The sequence below is a fragment of the Peromyscus maniculatus genome, chromosome 5 (assembly GCF_049852395.1).
Source record: "Peromyscus maniculatus bairdii isolate BWxNUB_F1_BW_parent chromosome 5, HU_Pman_BW_mat_3.1, whole genome shotgun sequence".
NCBI classification, from domain to species: Eukaryota; Metazoa; Chordata; class Mammalia; order Rodentia; family Cricetidae; genus Peromyscus; species Peromyscus maniculatus.
This window is the reverse complement of record NC_134856.1, coordinates 33815387-33836262: the sequence shown is the minus strand read 5'-3', so window position 1 is coordinate 33836262 and position 20876 is coordinate 33815387. Positions and strand designations below refer to the sequence as shown.

Sequence of the window (20876 nt, the reverse complement as noted above, 5' to 3'; positions counted from 1 at the left end):
TGGAGCAGTACATAAATAGTAACAGTACAAGTAGGGAACACAATAATCACCTGTCTTGTTGCTATAAAAAGAACAACATAAGGAAGGAAGGATTTATTCTGGCTAGAGTTTGAGGGCATAGTCGATCATGTCAGAGAAGTCATTGCAGCAGGGGGGTGAGGCAACTGGTCACATGTTATCCACAGTAAGGGGTCAGAGTTAATGAGTCTTGGAGCTCAACTAGCTAGCTTGTCTGTTTTCTTCCTTCTTTCCTTTCTCCCTCCTTTACTCCCTCCCTTTCTTTCTCTTCAGTATGGGACCCACAGCACAAGGAATGGTGCCTATCAGATTTAGGGAGACTTCCCATTTCAATTAACCTGAAGTAGAGCCTTCTACCCAAACATGATCAGTGGTTTGTTTCCATGCAGATTCTAGGCCCCATCAAATTGACATTTAATATTAACAAATGGAGGTGGTAACCGTAAGGTGCTTACTCTATAGCACCCAGGGCTCCTTGAAAATCAATTATGAGACAATCCTGCTACACTGCAGCCACAGCATTCCCTGATTCTAAGGCCTGGCATTTAGGGAAAATATTTTAGTGGATTTACACTCCTAAAGAAGCACCAAAGAAGACATATGGAGCTAATGAATTACACATCCAAATGCCATCATGGTATCTTTTGACAGCAGTCTCGGATACAGTTATACAGCTGGCAAGCCTTTATCATGCAAAATACTTAAAGTCTGAATTTAAAATCTTTAAAGATGAGAATACTATAGGTTTAGCTAGGGGCCCAGAAGATGTGAGTGAGAGGTATCAAGTTTAACAAACACAATGCCACCAGCAAAATGTCAAACTCTCTTGAGTTAACAAATGAAGTCACAATCTGGCAAGAGAGGAAATAATCCGACTCCTTTTTAGACAACACATCATTGCTTCCACCCACCAAGGATTTATTGTCCTCCTGAGGCTGCAAGAATGTCCACAGTGAAAGGTGATTATGTATCATGATAGTTCACCTTTCAGCATTTGGAGCTTAGACACCAATCAGACATACAATATGGACTGGGCATCAGGTTCTAAGAGTGTGAATCCTAGAAGCCTTGAGTCATAGAGTGATGCACAATGGCTAATGGCAAAGTTTCTGGAAGCAAACCACCCAAGTTCATACCTTAGGCTCCACTTCTTTCTATTCACATGACTTTAATTGTGTGACCTTGATTTACCGTAGGTTACAGGTTTGTAAAAGGAGGAAAATACATTGCCTGGGAAGAGTTATATTGCAAACGATTTAGCACAGCATCTGCTATTCCTTATGAAATGCTAGGAAGTCAAGTGACTATTGATAAAGGGAGTACAAAGCAAGGAGCAGAAGACTAGAGATGCATCCTTAAGGTGTTGTCTTCCATCACAGGGCACCATCCATTGATAACTTCTGTTACCAATACCTACTGTGGAGGTTTTAACACTACATCCACAAATCCTTTGATATTCCTCTGCCTGGGAGACAAGGTTGCATCACTTCTTCCTTGCAAGTAGGTGGACCTCTGTGACCATTTCAACTAACATACTCTGTCATCAGTAGAAGTGACTAGTTCTATGTGCCTTATATACTGGGACACTGAGACCTACAACCATTAGCTGCTATTCAAGTATCTTAATGCTGAAATGAGCCATGTTGTTGGGAAGCTCAGTGTAGTCCATGCAGAGAGATGACAGGAAGAAAGGCAGCTTGGGCCATTACTACTGCTTCAGTCAAAACAAACATCCATTACACAAGGGTACCCAAACCAGAACCACTCAGAAAATCTCTTTCTTAACTCAAGACACTGTAATAGCACATGAAAGATGGCTGGGAAGTGGCTCTGTGGGTAAGAGTGCTTGCTATGCAGGGAAGAGGACTGAAATTCAAATGCCCAACACCATGTGTAGGCATGGTCACACATCCCAGCACTGGGGTAAGGTGAAGATAGGTAGATTCTAAGAACTTGCTGACATGTCATCCTAGCTCAAATGGAAAGCTTCAGGTTCAGTCCCGAAAAGTGAGGTGGGGACCACAGGAAGAAGACACCCAAGGACCTCCTCTGACCTCCACAGATACATGCATGGGTATAGATGCATGCACACAGGTGGCCAAAAAATTCCCTACATGACTGCTATTGCCTTAAACTATCAAATGTCAATTGATTGACTACACATAAACAGGGAAGAACACCCATAGCAAGTATATGGGCATTCATTTCCAACACACAAACTCATTTCACATCCTCACATTCATTAGGTGAGAGGATGTTGTTATTCTCATTTTAGTTCATGAGGGAAAATAAATTGTCATAGCTTATGGGTTCAATCAGGAGCATTTTTGCCTCTAGTTCTAGTGTTTTTTGTGTTTGTTTTTTTTTTTTTTTTTTTACTATACCACCATCAACCCAAGGAGTGGTCAACATGAGAAAAGCAAGAAAAAAACATGAACTTTTGCATATATGGAGGTGTGAAAATGAAAAGAGACCATTCAATTCTGAGGTGCACAGAATCCAGCCTCCACTGAAACAGTATTGCTAGAGCAACAGAAATATGCAGGAATAAAATGGGTGGTGGAAGGCCACATTAGCAGAGGTGGAAAGGACACAGGGACTGAAAGGGCTGGTAGTTCTGTCACCAGCTAGCTCTATTGATAACCTGGAAATCACTGACATTTCTGGTTTGCCACTTTGGTTCTTTTGCCAAAACCTTTGCCAAGTGCTACCAACGGGATATGCATTACTAATGGGCATGTATGTATAGGTATGGCAGAGCCTCTGGCTCCATGTGCAGGGAGACAGGTCACTTTGAGACATGACAGCCTTCACATACAGGTGCAAAAGTTCTGAGAAGGACCAGAGTGCATCTAGAATACTTCTACCAAGAAGAACATTTTAAGTGTATAAAAATCAATGTGACCAATAGGTACAGAAAAAGGGAAGAAAAAAATGAATCAAAGCTAACTCTCAGAGGCAAATCAAAATACTGTAAAGTAAGGGTCAACATATTAAAGATCTAAATCAGTGTACTGTTTTGTCTTTCAAACAGTGATGTTATGTCTTCAGAGATGATTTCCAAATAGTTCCCCATTTCTCACAATCACCTAGACAGACTTTTTTTATATACCAATATTCATGAGTTTTATACTCCCATTAACTCCTCATACATTGTATGAGGTGTCATGGACAGACATTTTGGTAAAGAGTAATCTTCATGCTCAATCAAGTTTGTGAATGATACATAGGGCAGAGAGAACATTCATTAGTAACACTGTAAAACAGCTTCAAAGTGTTAGTCCATTTTCCTTGTATTTCTGGCTCCCTTGCAGCTATGTAGCTAAGGAAGCCTTTAAGCTAAGTTCTGTCCAAAAGATCTAAAAGGAACTGAGGTGTCTCAATAAAGAATTGTCTGGATTGTGTTGGCCTTTATGAATTCCATCTTAATTGAGAGCGAAAAACCCATCTTGAATATGGGCGGGCACTATTTCATGGACTGGGTGAAAAGGATAAAACCAGCTGAACATTAGAAGCAAACATTCTCTCTGCTCTTGACTGTGAATGTGTCTCCAGTTATAATCTATGACCTGAGATTGTGAGCCAAAAAAAAAAATTCTCTCTTACAGTTGCTTTTATCAGGGTAATTTTTTTTTTTTAATCACAGCAACAGAAACAAAACATAACAGCCAAGTTCTAGACACCCTCCCACTAAGGCATGCTCCAATCAGACTTGTATTAAATGTCTAGTCTAATACAATCCCAGGATCCTCTCCTTGTCATTTCTTATTTAAGGTCTCCTCTCTTGATACTAGATTTCTATACAAGTCCATCTTCATCTTCATCATTTAATAAGCCCTCACTCCATGTGGCATACAGATAGCACTGTCAGCATCATTAAATCCATTCATGGGGCAGATGCTATGGTTTAAAATGAGCTGTGACTTCAGGGTGGATAAGGCCTAATATCCTTTATTCTAGGAGGCAGCATAAGAAAACCCAGCCAGTATTATCTGTATTTAGCTAAAAAGAATACACCATAACTGAAAGCACACTAAGTATCCTTGGTATTAGCCATAGCTATAATGGCTTCCATAAGGCAAGAATCAGCCTCAGATGTTCACTGCTCAGACACCCACGAGTTCCAAGAAGTTGGGCAAAGTGATCAAGTACTCAAAGCAGAAATTACTAAGGCTGAGTTCTTATTCACCCCTGCTGCTAGAAAGCACTTTTCTAACTCATCTACACAATAAGAACCAGAAGAAGGGGAATTGAGCATGAGTGAGTGAGTGAGTGAGTGAGAGAGAGAGAGAGAGAGAGAGAGAGAGAGAGAGAGAGAGAGAGAGAGAGAGAGAGTGAGTGAGTGTGTATCTCCACATGCATGGTCTCAGTGCATATATTACAAGGGGAAAAAAGGAGGTTGAGTCCAGCAGGCACATTACAGGAAGATGGATAAGAACTGCAAGATTCCAAAGATTCACTAAGAAAGGAAGTATATTCCAGCAAGAAAGTGGCACTAAGATATGAAACCTCAAAGGGTGGCATTTGATAGGCAACATCACCTTAGTTCTGAATTGCCGAGACTGCTCATACACAGAAAAGGGAATGGGGCCAAAGTAACTGCATAATGGGGCTATATCCCTGGGTGAGCCATTCATACTACCGTGTAAAGAATTGAGTTCCCAGGATAAAGTGTGGAAACGTGAGTATTTCCTAATGAAACACAAAGAAAGCAGTGACAGGCTCTATCAGTTATGCTTGTGTGGAGTAGGCCTTCTTATCCCTGTTTATCAGATGGAGAAACTGAAACACAATGAGGTTAAAAGTCTTTTTTGCCATTCAGTAGAGTTTCTGACCAATCTACTTTTGCACTGAATTAAGAAATCCAGCTCTTTCCAGGGTCCTGGCTGTGCTTCCAGGAGGCATTTGCAGGGATGAGCAGGAACTGGGGTTCTGAGTAGCCATTTCTCTGAACGTGTATGCTCCTTACCTCACACTTCTCCACAGCTGGCTGCTGCCCACATTCAGAGCTGTTGCCTGCCACGATGCCAGCCCGCAGATTCTCACTGTCCCCTGTTCCCTCTTCCATGGAGTAGGTCTTGGAGTGGTTCCCACGACGGTGAGCAGGGCCCTGACCCTGGGCCAGGCTGAGCTGCCTGCGCAGAGAACGGTTTTCCTCTTCCACCTCTCGCACACGAACCTCCAGGCTCTCCCGCTCTCGCTGGCTGGAGGCAGTGTACCTGGGACTGTGTGCTTGGGACTCCAGGGGAGACAGAGACACAGGCTTCCCATCTAGGGGAGGAGAGACCAAGGAAGCATTAGCTTAGCAAACTTACCTCCAGGAACTTCAGCATTACCACCCCAGGTTCTTGACACAATCCCACTGCTTAGCAGGAAAGCAGATGGACTGTGAATGACAAGTCAGAACATCCATATTGAAATGGGAAAAAAAGTGAGAACAGAATGGCTTATTATGGTAATAAAAATCAAAATACTGTTTACAGAAAGACATTCCTAATACTGTTCCTAGTTAAACACAATGCCTTCCTCTCCATATAATGTGTTTGAAAGTAGACACTCTTAACAAGAAAACACGTAACATGTATGGATAAGGAGGAAAGGAAATTTTGAGATGACGAGCTTCAGAATGTAGAAGAGCTCAAAAGGAAAAGAGGGAATAAAGTGAAGTTCTTAAGGGAACTCCTAAATCAGCTTCCAAACCCTGTTTTAAAAGCATCACCTCCCAAGGGAAGCCATCCTCTGCCTGTATAATGTTGCTTATAAGTATATGATTTCAAGGCTAACCATTTGGTATTTTTTAAAATTTTCATAATCTGAGAACACCACTCCCAAAGGCAATTAGCATATCTCCTTGTATAAAGTCAATACCCAATGCATGCTGACTACTAGGAGGTCCGGATACATATACAAGACACGCTCAAAGCTTCCACTCCTTTTTGTTTGTTTCTACTCTGCTGATACTCTAGGATCTAGCCAGAAGGCAACTGTCTCAAAGGCTTCCAATCTATAACTCTCATGACTGGAGAGTGACCATCTCCCTAGCCTGCTAAAATGTGAAGGGTCCAGGAATATAGAAATATAAAATTATAAGCTTAAGAGAGGAAAGCTGACAGTCATCAGCTCTAAAGGTTAACTGCTAACAATGGCTGTCTACTTTACAGCCAGCTCCTCTGTCAACAGCCAGGGGTTAATTTTTAACCCCCTTGCCCCTTATAGCCAACAACTGCAAGGACCAACCAAAGTTAACTTTTAACTTTACAGCTAGCTGATAAGTTTTTTGTGCCTCACGGTGTTTTAGTTTTTTTACTCTTTATTTTTCTGGAATAAAATTTGCTTCTGGTTTAATAGACTGGTGATCTGTCCCCCATTATTGCAAGAACCAACAAACGCACTTCTGTTTTTACACAACCCAAGTTGTCTTCCTCAGAGCCCAGACTAGACTGAAATTCTAAACTGTACCAGCAAGGCTGTGTGGCTCACAGAGCTTGAGGGTCAAAGCTAGGGATGAATTACATACCATTACTTTCACCTGTGCTGCCCATGCTGCTTGCCTCTGCTAAGAGCATTTGATGTCCTTTATAGATAACTGCTATTTTTATTTAGCCCCTAATCACTTTAGGGTTAGCTGCATTTGCTCCTGATCCTATCAGTGCAATAAGTATGGCTTACTGAATTCCACTGCCATGAACTACAAATCAAAGGTTAAGGCAGGGGACATGAAATCACAGGTGGATCAGGGGTGCATTGTAACTGGGCTGGTTAATTACAAGCTCCCTCCCCTGCTTTTGAAATCAGCCTCCATGTTTGGTTCCACCAGGAGAATTAAACAGCACAGGACTAGGGCTGTAGCTCTGTGGAGAGTGCTTCCCTGACAAGTGTGAGGCCTTAGTCTCCTCTGATGCACCTGGCCTTAGTGAATACTCATAACCCCAGCACTTAGGAGGATCAAGAGCTCAAGGTCATCCTTAGATACACAGTTTGAGCTCCCATCTTAAGGGAGGGTAGCTAAAATAGCTTAGTGAACATGGACCCTTGAGTAGGGTAGACAAAGATGAACATCTCATTAGTAAGAGAAGGCAGATGCCCAAGGCATGCAGTGACTGAGAGGGGTTTCTTGCACATTCCATCCTACACACACAGTGCCTTAAGTATCAGAGCACAAGGCAGTGAATATGCTTATACAGACAAGGAGACTGATGCTATTAATGTTCACAGCTGGAAGCTCTCCTTGATGCCACACCTGGCTGTGACCCCACATAAGGGGCTGAGTTAAAGGTCTCTGGATGTGAGACAGCCATTTCTCTCATAAAAGAATTAGAAACATGAGCACGGAACTCAGGAAGATCTGAAGGCCCAAGATACTGAGGGACTCTGGAAACTTAGCAAAGGGAACAAGAGGTTTACTTCAATGCTCTGAGCTTATAATCCCTCCTGTGAAACAAGAACATAAAGGTAGCATAGCAACAAAGGCTGGGGGCTTGAATAAGAGGTCCAAACCAAAAAAAGGCTGTGTCTCCACCTAAGAGACACATAGGGGTGCCTACAAACCCACTCCCAAAGAGGGTAACAGAGTTGCAGATGGAATTTAACATGTTAATGTATAAGCAAGTGGTCACAAGCTTTGGCTTCTTCTGACATAATTTTGACAGAGGGTATCTCCCACCATCTTGCTCCTGGTCTTTGCTATGTCAAGGTGTACACATAGAAAAACATAGAAGGCAGGTGCATTACCAGGGCCCTTTGATTTTAACCAAATTTTAATGACATTCCTGTTGAGTCCATTTCCAGCCTGTTCTCGGGCCTGTTTGGTTTTAATTAAATTTTCTCAAAAATTTACAGATGTTTTCTTGCTTTTCAGGACTCTATCAATTTGTCACCTGTAAGTACATAGCAAAAAAAAAAAAAAAATAAAAAAAAAAAAGCAATCCTTTGGGGGGAAGAAATGATATCTAAAAGGGTAAAAATAATATCATGACCAGAACCTGGAATGGAAGATGTGCCAATAGTGGATATGAGTGTCATTTCTAGTCTGTTTTGAAGCCATATCACCTTGTCCAAGTCCCTGACCTTTTCAACTACTTTCTTCTTTTGAAAAGGAGGGAAGCTGGGTGTGGTGTCTCACGCCTTTAATTCCAGCACAGATATGGTAGATCTCCAAGAGTCTGAGGCCAGCCTGGTCTACATAGTGAGTTATAGGATGGCCAAATATACATAGTAAGTCCCTGTCTTGAAAAACAAACAAAAAGAAAACAACAAAGAAAAAGAAAAAAGGAAAGGAAAGGGAGGGGAGGAGAGGGGAGGGGAGGGGTGGGGAGTGGAGGGAAGGGAAGGGAAGGGAAGGGGAAAGGAGGGAAATGCAGACCCCTTTCAGATCTTGCTTCCTGTGCAGAGGATCCTGCAGTAACCTGACTGTGTAATCCCATCACTGAGCAAACAGATGAGTGCTAGAAGGCCCTTGTTGTTTTGCCATGCTGACAGCCTGCTCTTTTTTATTTGGATTATTTTATTTGTTCCTGATGTACTGGTTCCTAACTTTGTTCATTGAGCTTCACCAAACCTTTGATGGGAGGTAACAAGAGTAAAGAGGAAGTCATAGGCTTGTAGTCATAGCCAGTATGTCTTATGGGTTAGATTCCATGGTCTAAGTAAACAACTGTGACCTGGTTTTCTTAAGCTATCAATTGTAAAAACACAGTTATTCCCTCTGCTATTCAACGAGCACAAACTCTTGTCTCTAACACCTTTGGGTGATATTGCGCTGCCCCACATGCAACTCTTTACTCCACCTAAACAAGTCAGTGTACACCATGCTAAACAGAACGAGTCTATGGATCACATGCTTGAAGTGTCCATGAAGTCTAACTTTTTTTGCATGTTTCTAATTGCCCAGTCTCAAATTCACATATATATGTAGCAAACTAATGCCTGCTTAGGGACTATGATGGTCAATTTCATGTGTCAACTTGACTGGGCCATTAGGTTCCTACACATTTGGCATCTTTGCTGCACTTCACAGGGATGTGAAGAAGAGACAGGGGGAAGAGTTTGTAATCTCTAGAGATAAAATATTTTACAATCTACGAAAAATACAAGTCTAATAAATCTCAAACTACCTGTTATTTAATGAGAAATTATAATAGTTCATGTTGAAGGAAGAGGGAGAGACAACAAAAGCTACCAGATAATCAAAGGAAGTGGAGAGCATGGCATTAAGAATAACTGAGATTAAACTATGGCTTCCTATTTACTAGTTAACAAACTTAAGCAAAGTACTGCATTTTTCTGTAACTCAGTGTCTCCATATGTAAATGCTGGACAGAGCTGTGGCTATATTTACATATTACCCAGCATTAGACTCAGCTAAGATTCTGAAATGTCTTTCTTCCCTCTTCCTCCAGCCTCATCCCTAACCCTAACTTTATTCCCTGCTGCCCTTCCCCCAGATTCTGTTGTTTCAATATGCAATCTATTTATACATAGTGTATCTTTCTAAGACAAAGTGTGCACATGCGTTGAGCTAGTTCAGCCCACTTTGAGTTAGAAATGTTAAACAAGACATTATTCAAAATCTCAGTTGACAACTGCTTTCTCCTCCCTCCAGAAGTTCTGAACAACCACGAACTTTATCATTGGATTTGAATCCCTGAATCCACTTGAGATGAATGCTCTGAATTAAACATCCAAGTTCAGAACAAAAAGGGAAAATTAAAAAGCAATTTCTGTGTGGTGCAATGACAGGGATTATAAGCTGCTGTCTACAATGTCCTAAATGGTAATCCCAATCAATTTGTATGTGTTGACTATCCTGCAATCTTTATGGAGAGTTTGCATGTTACATGGTATAAGATCAGTTACTCACTTGCAAATGGACACTACTGCACGACTTCCAGATTGGGCCAGACTTGGGTGTGCCTCTGAATCTTTTAGTCAGATCTTGAATATAGGTACCAAAATCCTGCACTCAGAGGCAGACTAGAAAAAAGTTGTCCTCCTGCATGGTTCTGTAGGCAATGAAGATACTATATCCTAATCTTTACATGACAAGATGTCAAATGGATGTGGCTTTGTCCTAGAAGAATCTGATTTACAAAAACTAAGGAGGAAACCAGATTTTGAAATCTTTTATGTCTAAGGTCAGTAGGACTTTGTCCTAAAACATCATATTGTTCTCCTTGGTTAATCCCCCGCCTCCAGTATCTCACTATTCTCACAGCTTCCCACATAGATCTTATGAATTAATGCCCTTCAACCTCATTTCCATGACATTGGCAGATTAAGAATATGCATAAGTAAGTCCATTACTTCAAGGTCAAGAATGATTCTTGTGCAATCATCAGGCTCCTCAACACCCACATGAAAGCCACCTATGGCCAGACAGGCCTATATTTCCAGCACTGAGAGGGTGGGAGTTGGAGAAGAAACAAAGAAAGGAGGCTCACTGGGGCTTGCTGGCCATTCAACCTAGCACAAAAACAAAACAAAACAAAACAAAACAAAACAAAAAAACCAGTAGATCCAGGTTCAGTGAGGAGAGACTGTCTGAAAAGAATAGGTAAACAATGATAAAGAAGGACACCTAACGTCCTCCTCTGGCCTCCTCACAAACACACACACACACACACACACACACACACACACACACACACACACACACACACACACACATATTCTACACACATATATCATAAACTGTAGCTCTAATATACACAGTGACTTACTGGTGTGTGCACAGGCCTTACCCAGATGAGTGAGCTCAATGTCTCTGGAGTTAGGAGGCCTCTAGTTCTCAGCACAGGAAGCAGCCCTGCATGAGATTCTTACATATAACCAAAGTGGAGAAACACTGTCCTGTGCATCATTCCAGACCCTCTGGCTCAGGTGCAAAAAAGGCTTTCACACTGTACCCTTCAGTTCAGTGTGGCTTTCACCAGGATCCTGTCCCCTTGCCTTAGCTTCTACTACCCTCTAAAGGCATCTCTGGTCACATGAACAAGAATGTCCCTATTCCTGGTGTGGTGATTGAATTAAGAATGCCTTCCACAGGCTCTGATGTTTGAATACTTGGTCCCCAGTTGATGGCACTCTTCAGGTACTATGGCCTTGCTGGAAGAAGTATGTTACTAGGGGCAATCTTTGATGTTTCCAAGTTATGGCATTCTCAGTTCTCATTCTCTGCTTGAGGTTTAAAATGAGCATCAGCTTCTTGCACCTGCTACCATGCCTTCCCTACACCATCATGGACTCTAGAATCATAAACCCAAATGAACTCTTTCTTATACAAGTTGCTTTGGCCATGGTATTTACAGCTAAGACAATGGTACCCTATCTCGTCAAAGTTTATGGGCAAATTAGTTCCCCTAATCTTCCTCCTGTCTATATTAGAGTGTTGTCTATGAAGCAGGTCCAGTAGCCAGACTGCTGCCCTTTCCTTTAGGATGATCGATCACAGGGCTGAGTTACACTGAATTTTCCAATGTCTCTCCTTCCACAGGAGGCAATGTTCATGAAACATCTTGTTATTTAAAAAATAAATAAATAAATAAAGCCCTCCTTGCAATATAGAAATTTCACACCCTCCTTCAATACCACTTCAAAATGCAAAACAGACAAAAGGTTGAAGTCACAGTCATTTTAGAAAAGTTTAAAAAGCTCAAGCTGATCTTGAAACTTTCACTTAAAAAGAAGTGTACTCCCCAAACACTCTTATGAAAGCTGAGTATGCTAATACCTCAGCTTTTGCACTTGTAGGCAGTGTGTGCACCAGACCTAGTCATAGGTACATTTTTAGCTACACTATGGTCTGAAGTCCTAGAAGCTTTCAGAAGCAGAGCATCACATTTATAGTGGGAAGGCAAATGGCAAACAAGCATTGCTTGATTGTTATGGGAAAACAGGGAATGTTTCACCAGAAGATTTTCCCAGAGTGATTTTCTGGAAGATATCTTTGGCACAAAAAAAGAAAAAAAAAGAAAAAAGAAAAAAAAAAAAAAGCAATCATGAGTTCCAACAAAGGCCTCAGGGATCTTCTGGCCAAGAGAAAATGACAGTAAGAAAACACTTCAAAACTTTGGAAAAGAATCTGCCACCACGATGCCAGGGAAGGAGATCTGGATTCCATTCCCCTTGATCTGCAGAATGAGTGCCATTCTTTCCCCCATGGAACTATTTTCAAGAACTTTCTCTTAAAGGACTTCATTAAGCAGAGATAATAGACATTTTAGTACCAATCTGCTAAACCCAAAGCTGTGGTTTTGGCTTAAAATGTGTTCTCATGATCAACAATCACAGGGTTTTTTTTGTTGTTGATGTTTTGGTTTGTTTTTCCCCTTTCCAATTCAATGATCTCAAACTTTGCAATTTTCTGTTCAAATATCCCAAGTTCAGAGAGGTGGAAGCAGTTGGTCTTTGATCTACTGTGCTTACAGCAGGACAGATAAATCTACCTATTTCTAAATATGGCCAATTCTTTTGGTGGGCAAGGAAAATGAGAATTAAAAGAAGAGATGTGTGAGGGGTGTTCAATTTGCCACCAAACAAGGCAAGAGACCACTGTCTACAGTCAATTTATTTTTTGGCGGTTGAGTCATGTCTTCCATGTGATGATGAGGCAATTTAGCAAACAGCCATTGGTGGAGAAAAAGAAGATGGTATTCCAGAAACCACAACATTTACCCCAACTCTTGAGAACTGATCAGTAAAAGCCACAACAAATTCATACTCTACTCTTTTTGGTTACACACTGCCTTCACTTACCTATTAATACCAATTCCATTTAGCACAGCTTGAAGGACATTACTTATTTTAGCAGAGGGTATACTGATTGCGGGTAAGAAAGCAGCTTTTCCCTGTGCCCAGTTTACTGAATTGTCATCTATACAAGTATAACAATTGAACACAATCTTCTCTGTTGTTAGGTCATGGGAACCACAAACTGCTTTGCTATCTTGCAAAGTGAGCTCCAAAGCTTCCTGAGTCATCACTGTGACTCTTGACCATGAAAGAGATGCAGAAATATTCTGGAGTTTCTGGCTTCTCCACTCCCCACCAGCAGCTGCCCTTTTTGCTGAGAAACACTCAAGATGAAAGACTGTATAAGTGTTTCACCACTGATGTAACTTTAAAAAAAATCTTTGCAATAAATGTATTATTTCCTATGGAATATTCAATCCTTATATAATCTAATACTGTTTCTAAGACTGGCAAATCACATGCGCTGGGAAGCATTATATTTTACAGTAAAGTTATGTAAAATGTTCTGATGAGGTTGTGTGTGTGTGTGTGTGTGTGTGTGTGTGTGTGTGTGTGTGTTAATGTGTTTCTTTGTAGATTAAATCTAAAACAAATTCAGCTGGCCATATGGAATGATTCTTGAAAAAGGTTTTAAATTTTTTCTTTAAATCATCACATGAGATGTGGGAAAATATGCTTTATCCAGTTTATGAACCTCTGCTTGACATGAAACTTCAAATTGCCATCCTTGGTGGCTATATTCAGTACTCAAAAATGATTGGAATGACTTTTTTAAGGGAGAGTATGGGCAATAACATCCAGTTCAGATCATAGAGAGATGAAGAGCAGAATGGCAAGCAGCAGACAAACTGACCAAACTCTGACACAATCCATGCCTGCTTCTAAAGTATGGCACAGTCCAGCAAAATCCAGCCCTTCACAGAAGAGGTAAGAACTACTACAAAGAAGAGTCCAAGAGGTTAGAGATGCTCAGCAGCTAAGAGTGCTTGCTGCTTTTGCAGAAAACATATTTCGTCCCCAGTACCCAGTTCCAGAAGCCCACACACATCTATAACTCCAGCTCCAGATGATCTAATTCCCCCTTCTGACCTTTTTGAGCACTTGTACTCACTCACTTGTACATCCAGACATAGACACACACATATAAATAAAAATAAAAATAAGATCTATATTTTAAAAGTGAAGTTGGTAGATGCTTGCCTAGAATGCAAGAAGCCCTGGATCCATTCTCAGTACCATATAATCTCAATTTTGTGGTACACATTTTTAATTCTAGCACTTTGGTGATAAAGGCATGTCATCCTTGGCTATCCAGTGAGTTTGAGAAGACTCCTGTTATACTTTAATGGTGCTGTATGAAGACTGGACTACTGTGCTTTCTGTCCTAGCATGTGATAGAGATGAGAAAATAGCCCACTCAGACTTTAATAACATTCTCTCAGATGAAGGTCACAAATGCCATGGATGACTTGGGACTGAATAGGAAAAGCAGCAAAAGGCATGAATGTCCTTTCTCATCTATGTCATTGCCAGTCATTTTCCATATCTGGCCATTGGAAATTATGCACAGCAAGTTTTTTTTACTTCTCCTTTGTGTATGCATGTATGTATGAGACATGAATGCATGAGCATGTATGTGATTTGAGTGTGGAGACATGAGTTTACTATGAGCATCTACATCAATTGTGCTCTGTCATATATATGGAGGCATCAGCTCTTACTGAACCCAAAGCTCACTGATGAGCTAATACAGCTAGTCAGCTTGTTCGAGGATCCCCTGTTCCCCACTTCAAAAAGCTGAGATTTCAAGCAGGCTGCAGTATTTGCCCTAGATTTATTTATGTGGATGCTGGAGATCTAACCTCAAGAGTTTTCTGCATTGAGCCATCTCCCTAACCTATTTCCACTTACTTCCTGTAAATGAGCACTCACTCATATGGGTGACCCCGATCCCATCAGCAGACCTTACATATTGGTGAGGGCTGACTTGAAATGAACTATCTTCTCAAAACCCCCTGATAGTCCTCATCTCTTCTCCAGTCAACTGGCTTTCACATAGATCATAACAAGCTCCCATCATCCTTGAGTGACCTGTGAATGTCAAGCTTCAGGCAGGCCACCTTCAGCATTCAGTGTTCATCAGGGAGCTAAACCCAGTAAGACATTGAAAAGAAGGGCTTGGATCATCAGGAAGAGCTTGAAATCAAAGATAGATAGGGCTCCATTTGTATTGATTAATGATAGTGATGACTGCAGAGCTACCCCATGGTACTGTGGGAGGCTTCCACACACAGTGCTTTGCTGCATTTCAAACAGAAAAAAAAGCAAGCCTTTCTGTGAATGTAGAGAATTTTTTTCATACCATCCAGCTGCTATAAATTGTTTTGCCAACTAAAACAATGCTATCTTGCCCAGCTGGATTATAAATTAAAACAAGCTAAAGCTTGCCTGAACAGCCCTTGCCTAGAAATGAAAGCCCCCCTTTCTTGTGCCCTCTTCCCTCCTTGTCACCTTAACTAACATTAGAGTAGATTCCAATTAGTGAGAGTTACACTTTCAGAGAAAGACAAGAAGTGGACCTATATCAGTTATTTTCTCCACAAATCCAAATTAGACCTCTCCAGGAAATCAGAAATGAAGGATGGATTTTTATCAGGATATACTAGGGAAGAAGGAAACAGGAGATTTTTTTTATCAGGAGTTGAGTTTAACAAAAATGTCACTGTATCAGAATGGCTCTTCAGATATTACACAGAGAAAGATACATGTTTGGCTAATATATTCTGCTAATACCCACCAATCTCCAAACCTGTCATCTTTGCATTGTACAGACGGTGATTTTTTCCACTTTTGGGAATTTTGTAATAAAGCAGTTGCTAGGATCTTATAAAAGAAGAAAAATAAGGACTCATTTTTAAAAAGTTTTACTTTTATCATTGTTGAGTATATCTGTGTGATGGTATGTATACGTGAGTGCAGTCCAGAAGATGGTGTGCATCCTATGGAGCTGGAGTTACAGCTGGTTGTGAGCCATGTGAGAGCAGTGGATGCTCCTAACCACTGAAGCACTACCCCAGCCCTAAAACTCTTGGAACAACTTCACTGTGAAGCAAAACTGGGATTTTGTTTGGGTGGGGGGGGGGGGGGGTAGAAACCTTGAAAGATACCCAGGACCAACGTGAAGCCTTTGGTGGAAGAACCTGTAGTGCTAGATCCTAATTCCCAGTCCCAAAAGGAATAGTCCCTGGCAGTGCAGGTGCCCACATGACTCAGAGCCAGTGCCAGCATCATAGGGTACACATAGCAGGAAGGGTTATAGTTGAAGAGTTTCTGAACCTTCAGGAATTGTTACTGAATCCCCTGCACACCATACTCCCATCTTCAGAAAGACATGGGTCTTGGGGTCCCCACACATGCAAAGTTTGAGCTAAGTTCCAAAGAAATGGAATGGACATGAGGAAGTAGAACTATGCCATTTATAGGCTTTATAACTTGGTAAATTAACACTGATCCTCCAACACCAGCTCAAGAATCCTGCCTATGTCCCTTAACCTGACTAAGGAGGGCTGGTACTACATTCCTCTCATGGTCCCTAGATATCCAGTGCCATATACTATACAAATGATGGAAGGGGAAAAACACCTGCCTGGACAGCCCTTTGCCTAGAAATGACTGTCTTCTATACACCATAGTTGTATCTGCAATCTGCTTCACAATGTGACTCAACACAGGTCAGCTGAATACCTTGTTGGGGCAGTCACTGTGCTGGTGAAAACTGTTTCCTGCTGATGACATCACTGTGATTCTTGTTGCAACACTGCATTGAAATCCTCTCTTTATATCCCATACACAACACATCAGGAATATATTAAAATATTAGTTCTTTCTTTAGATTACACCTTGAACATAAACTCTAAGCTGGTGCTCTCATCTCAGTTCTGACCACATCACTCTTGCTTAGATGTTCACAATGGCCATCTAACCAGTCACCCTAATTCAATCGGTTACTTACTGTTCACTGACATGATATTTAACCATGGTCATCAGATCATCACATCACAGTTCCCATAAAATGTAAAGCCAGACCCAAGGACTTTACAGTGGCTCATAAGCAGTTACCTGGCCTCAACTATCTATCTGACCTCAGTCCCACACAGGAGTGTGCCCTCTGTGTCTGTCTGCCACACTGGCTTTCTGAATGTTTCCTAGCAATGCTTACCTGAGAGCTGATAGCTCTGACTGTTAGGATTCTGCTGCCACTCCAGCTGCATAACCACACATGTGCAGTTCAGCAGCTAAGCAAGGGGTCTTACATCTTGTTTCATCAGTGTATTGTGTGATTGTGCAATCAGTGCATGCGTGGCGTATCTCCCTAAGCCTACCTGCACATGTGTACAGGAATCCTTAAAAAGCAGGACACAGATTCCTCCTTTCCCCTTTCTGTTCTCTCCTCCCCGCTCCCTCTCTGCTCTCTGCACTGCTTCTTCCCCAGGCCTGGTTACTCTCTTCTGTCCCCCTCTCCCTCCTCCTAATAAAGCTCTGATACTGGGTTTTGTTGGGTCGTGATCTTTCTCAAATGGTAACAAGGGCCACTTAACATTTTTAAAACAACACTGACCCTTTCGGTAGGAATCTGTTTCAACACTACTCCACAGAGAAGCACCTGACAGCCCACCTCAGGAGCACTGTCCACCCTCACTCTGAAACCCTGGGTCTCTCTTTTCACCCCTGGCACATCTTCCACTGCAAAACACCACAAGGCTCTCTCCAATTTGAATGTTTCTATTCCCTTCCTCTTTGTCTCCACCTTTCAAGCACATATTCAACAGTGGCAGAGGGCGGAGTCTTCTGTAGACCTGTTTAATCCACCATGCTATCTACAGGGCCTAGAAACAACCATATATTAGGTAACAGATAGACCTGAATATCAAAATCAGGAATGTATGGGAGTAATTACTGGACCTGTCCACTTACTAGAACCAGGTTGAAATTGGGATGGGCATTACACTTATCCTACTGACTCTCCACTTTGCCTGGATGAGTCAAAAACATAAACTAATTTAATTGTCTCAGTTCTGAGGCAGGTTATATTGTTCATATATTAAAGAAAAACAAACAGAAGCCTGCTAAGCTTGAGTAACTTACCATGCATAAGCTCTTTCTACAGTTCATTCTGTTCTGCCTCTAGATAGCATTTAGCAGAAAACAAAAGTTGCACTTTCCAGTAACAAAATGGGAACATCTCACTACACATACAAGAGAGATCTGAAGAAAAAATAGTTTCACTAAGAATTAGAAAAGTGAAGAAATTCCTATAAAAGGATGAACACTAGGGGCTTTAAATGAGAGCTTTTCTAACAGCCCACTGAACTCCACCCAGGTTCAGCAACAGCAAGGGAGGGTGACCGAGACAGCCCACTATGCCATGAGATGCCCCAGACAGTGAGCACAGTAGCAGAAGACTGGAAAGGTGAAGGCAAAGGATGCCTGGGCCTGACATCCTGACCATGCCATCCAGGGCACCCTGTGAACTTTGAATAGTAAGCTGGAGGAGCCTGGGCAAAGCAGCTGCAGGCTGAGGAGGAGGCCATTACTTCCAGATCTATAAGAAATGTTGCTCCTGCCCATAGGTCTAGATCTCCTCTGACCTTCAAACCTCTAACACAGAGGAGGCTGGGCAGGAGCAAGAGACTCAGCTGCCAGACTCAGACCAGGCAAGAGAAGTGAATGGGAAAAATCAGAGCCCAGGGTCTGCAATCACCAGAGTATTCAGAGGCTGATCTGAGGCAGCAGGATCCAAGGGGATCCACAAATGGTTAACTTACAGATTCTTCACTGATTAGTAGCTTCAGCTGCTCATCAATAGAATCTCCAGCTGATAATTATTAAGTGAAACTTGAGGCTACATTTGCATATGTAAAGCATATTTCACTCAAAAGCCACAATAGAAGGGAGAATGTGCTTCCTGATTGTACAGCACTGGGAGGATGAGGTTGGATGGGGATCCAGCCTGCACTGCATGTGTTGCTCCATGCTAATCAAGCCAGATATTCAGCAGAAATAAATCCCACATCCCAAAATACGCCATTTGACAAAATCCAGAGCTCACATAAGAGACTTCTCTGTAGAGATTTGAGGAGGATGCATTTCACAATGAGTAGCTCTGAGGGTTGTGATTACCAGGCTGGGTGCATGCTAAGGCATACCCTGCCCACTCACACACCTGGGCTGACTCACCGCATCATGGAACAGGGCCAACTTCCTTCCATCCCTGCCACCGATTCCCAAAGCTTTGAATCTCTGCACCTGCCCATGGAGATGCTTTGGTACTGAAGAACAAGTTAGATGGAAATGCTAGCAGCACCCCTTCTAGCTCATCTGATGGTTTACCTCTGTTATAATTATCCTGGCTTAAGCTGGGCAGTGGTAGCACACACCTTTAATCCCAGCACTTGGGAGGCAGAGCCAGGCAGATCTCTGTGAGTTCGAGGCCAGCCTGGTCTACAGAGTGAGCTTCAGGACAGGCACCAAAACTACAGAGAAACCCTGTCTCGAAAAACAAAAACAAAGCAAAACAAAAAATTTATCTTGGCTTATGAGGAGGAACAGCTCTAAAGATCATGTATCTCCTTGTCTAGAAAAGGATGCTATAGCAGAGGAGTCAGCATGTCCAGAAGGATAAAGAGAGCAGTATCCTTAACGTGCATTGCAAAATCAGGAATTTCAAAATACCAGTGTCAGTTGAAGGTTCTAATGCCAAGGAGTAATGAGAAAGCCACAGGAACCAAGAAGAGGTGCCTAAAATTATAATACTCTAAAGAAATGGACAATGAGGACAAAATAATAACAGAAGCATTAACTACGGTTTTCTTTGTTCTTGATTGAGTTTGTGACCCTCGTGGTGCCCTGCCACTCTTCCTGAAAAATGAAGAAAAGAATTCTTTAGAAGCCCTAGTCTATGTGCCATGAATTCAGTTTATAACATTGAAACATACAACTGCCATACATCAATCTGCCAATCTTCTGCTATGGGACTTTCCTTTCAGGATATGCTAAAGGTTCAAATTTCCACATTGTCCTTTTCATATAAAACATAAAGACACTGTCAAACACATCCAGTTTGGATTTCTTGAGGGTACAGTTTAAATGTAAAAGACATTTTTTATATAAAATTAATCAAGTAACAGAATCTCTTTTATATTTTTTTAACTTTTCTCTCATTTTCTTCTAAAAGTTACCTTGCTTACTTGTCACTTGGCAGCTGCTTTTAGGGGAATAGGGGAATTCACCTTTCAGCTATGGTTTTAAAGTATATAACTTAGTGTTTTTATAGACACTTCCTATACTCATATGTCAAAGGCTAGAAGTAATAATGGAATCCTATTATTTAGTGATGTAATAAAGATCTACTATAACAGGCATGATAATGTATTAAAATGACTTTTGCTCATTACACAATTTAGTTGGTAACATAAGCTATGTCAGATGGCTCAAGAAAGTAGTCTCCTGGCCGGGACTCCATTCACATTGGACACTGAAGGGTATTCTGACAGAAAAACTGCTATTGCAAGTGGTCTTACTTGAAGATGATTTAAGAATCTCCTGCTGAGAATTTCCCAGATGTCCTGTAGGGAAGAATGAACAGGAACACACACAACTTGATGTCTTTTGCTTCCTAGGCTGGTTACTCAGTAAGAACAAGAGATCTAACAGCTGTCTGCTACAAGGGTCAAGGCACTTTTTTCTGTAAACCATAGGTGCTGGCTCTGAAATAGCCACCTATGTGCTTCTGATAAAATAACTATCTCTATGTGATTCCTCACATTTTCAGCTTGACAAAATCTATAATGACATGGAGGACAGGTCTCTGATCTTGCTTGTGAGGAATTGTCTTGATTATATTAACTGATGTGGAACATTCATTCTCTAGGCAGAGGATCCTGGACTGTATAAACCAGAGAAAGAGGGCGTAGCACTAGCATGAGGTCATCATTTCTCTCTATTCCTGATCATGAATACAATGTGACTATGTCCTTCAAGCTCCAGATGTGGAGACTTCCCCTATATGATGTACTGCAACCTGGACTCATGGGCCCAAATAAATTATT

The 20876-nt window shown here is 41.6% G+C and overlaps 1 protein-coding gene across 10 annotated transcripts in view; it reads right to left on the bottom strand.

Annotated features, from left to right (window-relative positions):
- Large1 (LARGE xylosyl- and glucuronyltransferase 1) overlaps positions 1 to 20876 on the bottom strand; it is a 513859-nt gene that overhangs the window by 267813 nt on the left and 225170 nt on the right. For all 10 annotated transcript variants that reach the window (XR_013051265.1, XM_042277521.2, XM_042277520.2 and 7 more), the window contains one exon: positions 4988 to 5289. Coding sequence is in view for 9 of the 10 variants with exons in the window: in XM_042277521.2 (XP_042133455.1) it covers positions 4988 to 5289 (302 nt within the window). In the remaining variant the exon portion in view is untranslated. The remainder of the gene's footprint in view (positions 1 to 4987; positions 5290 to 20876) is intronic.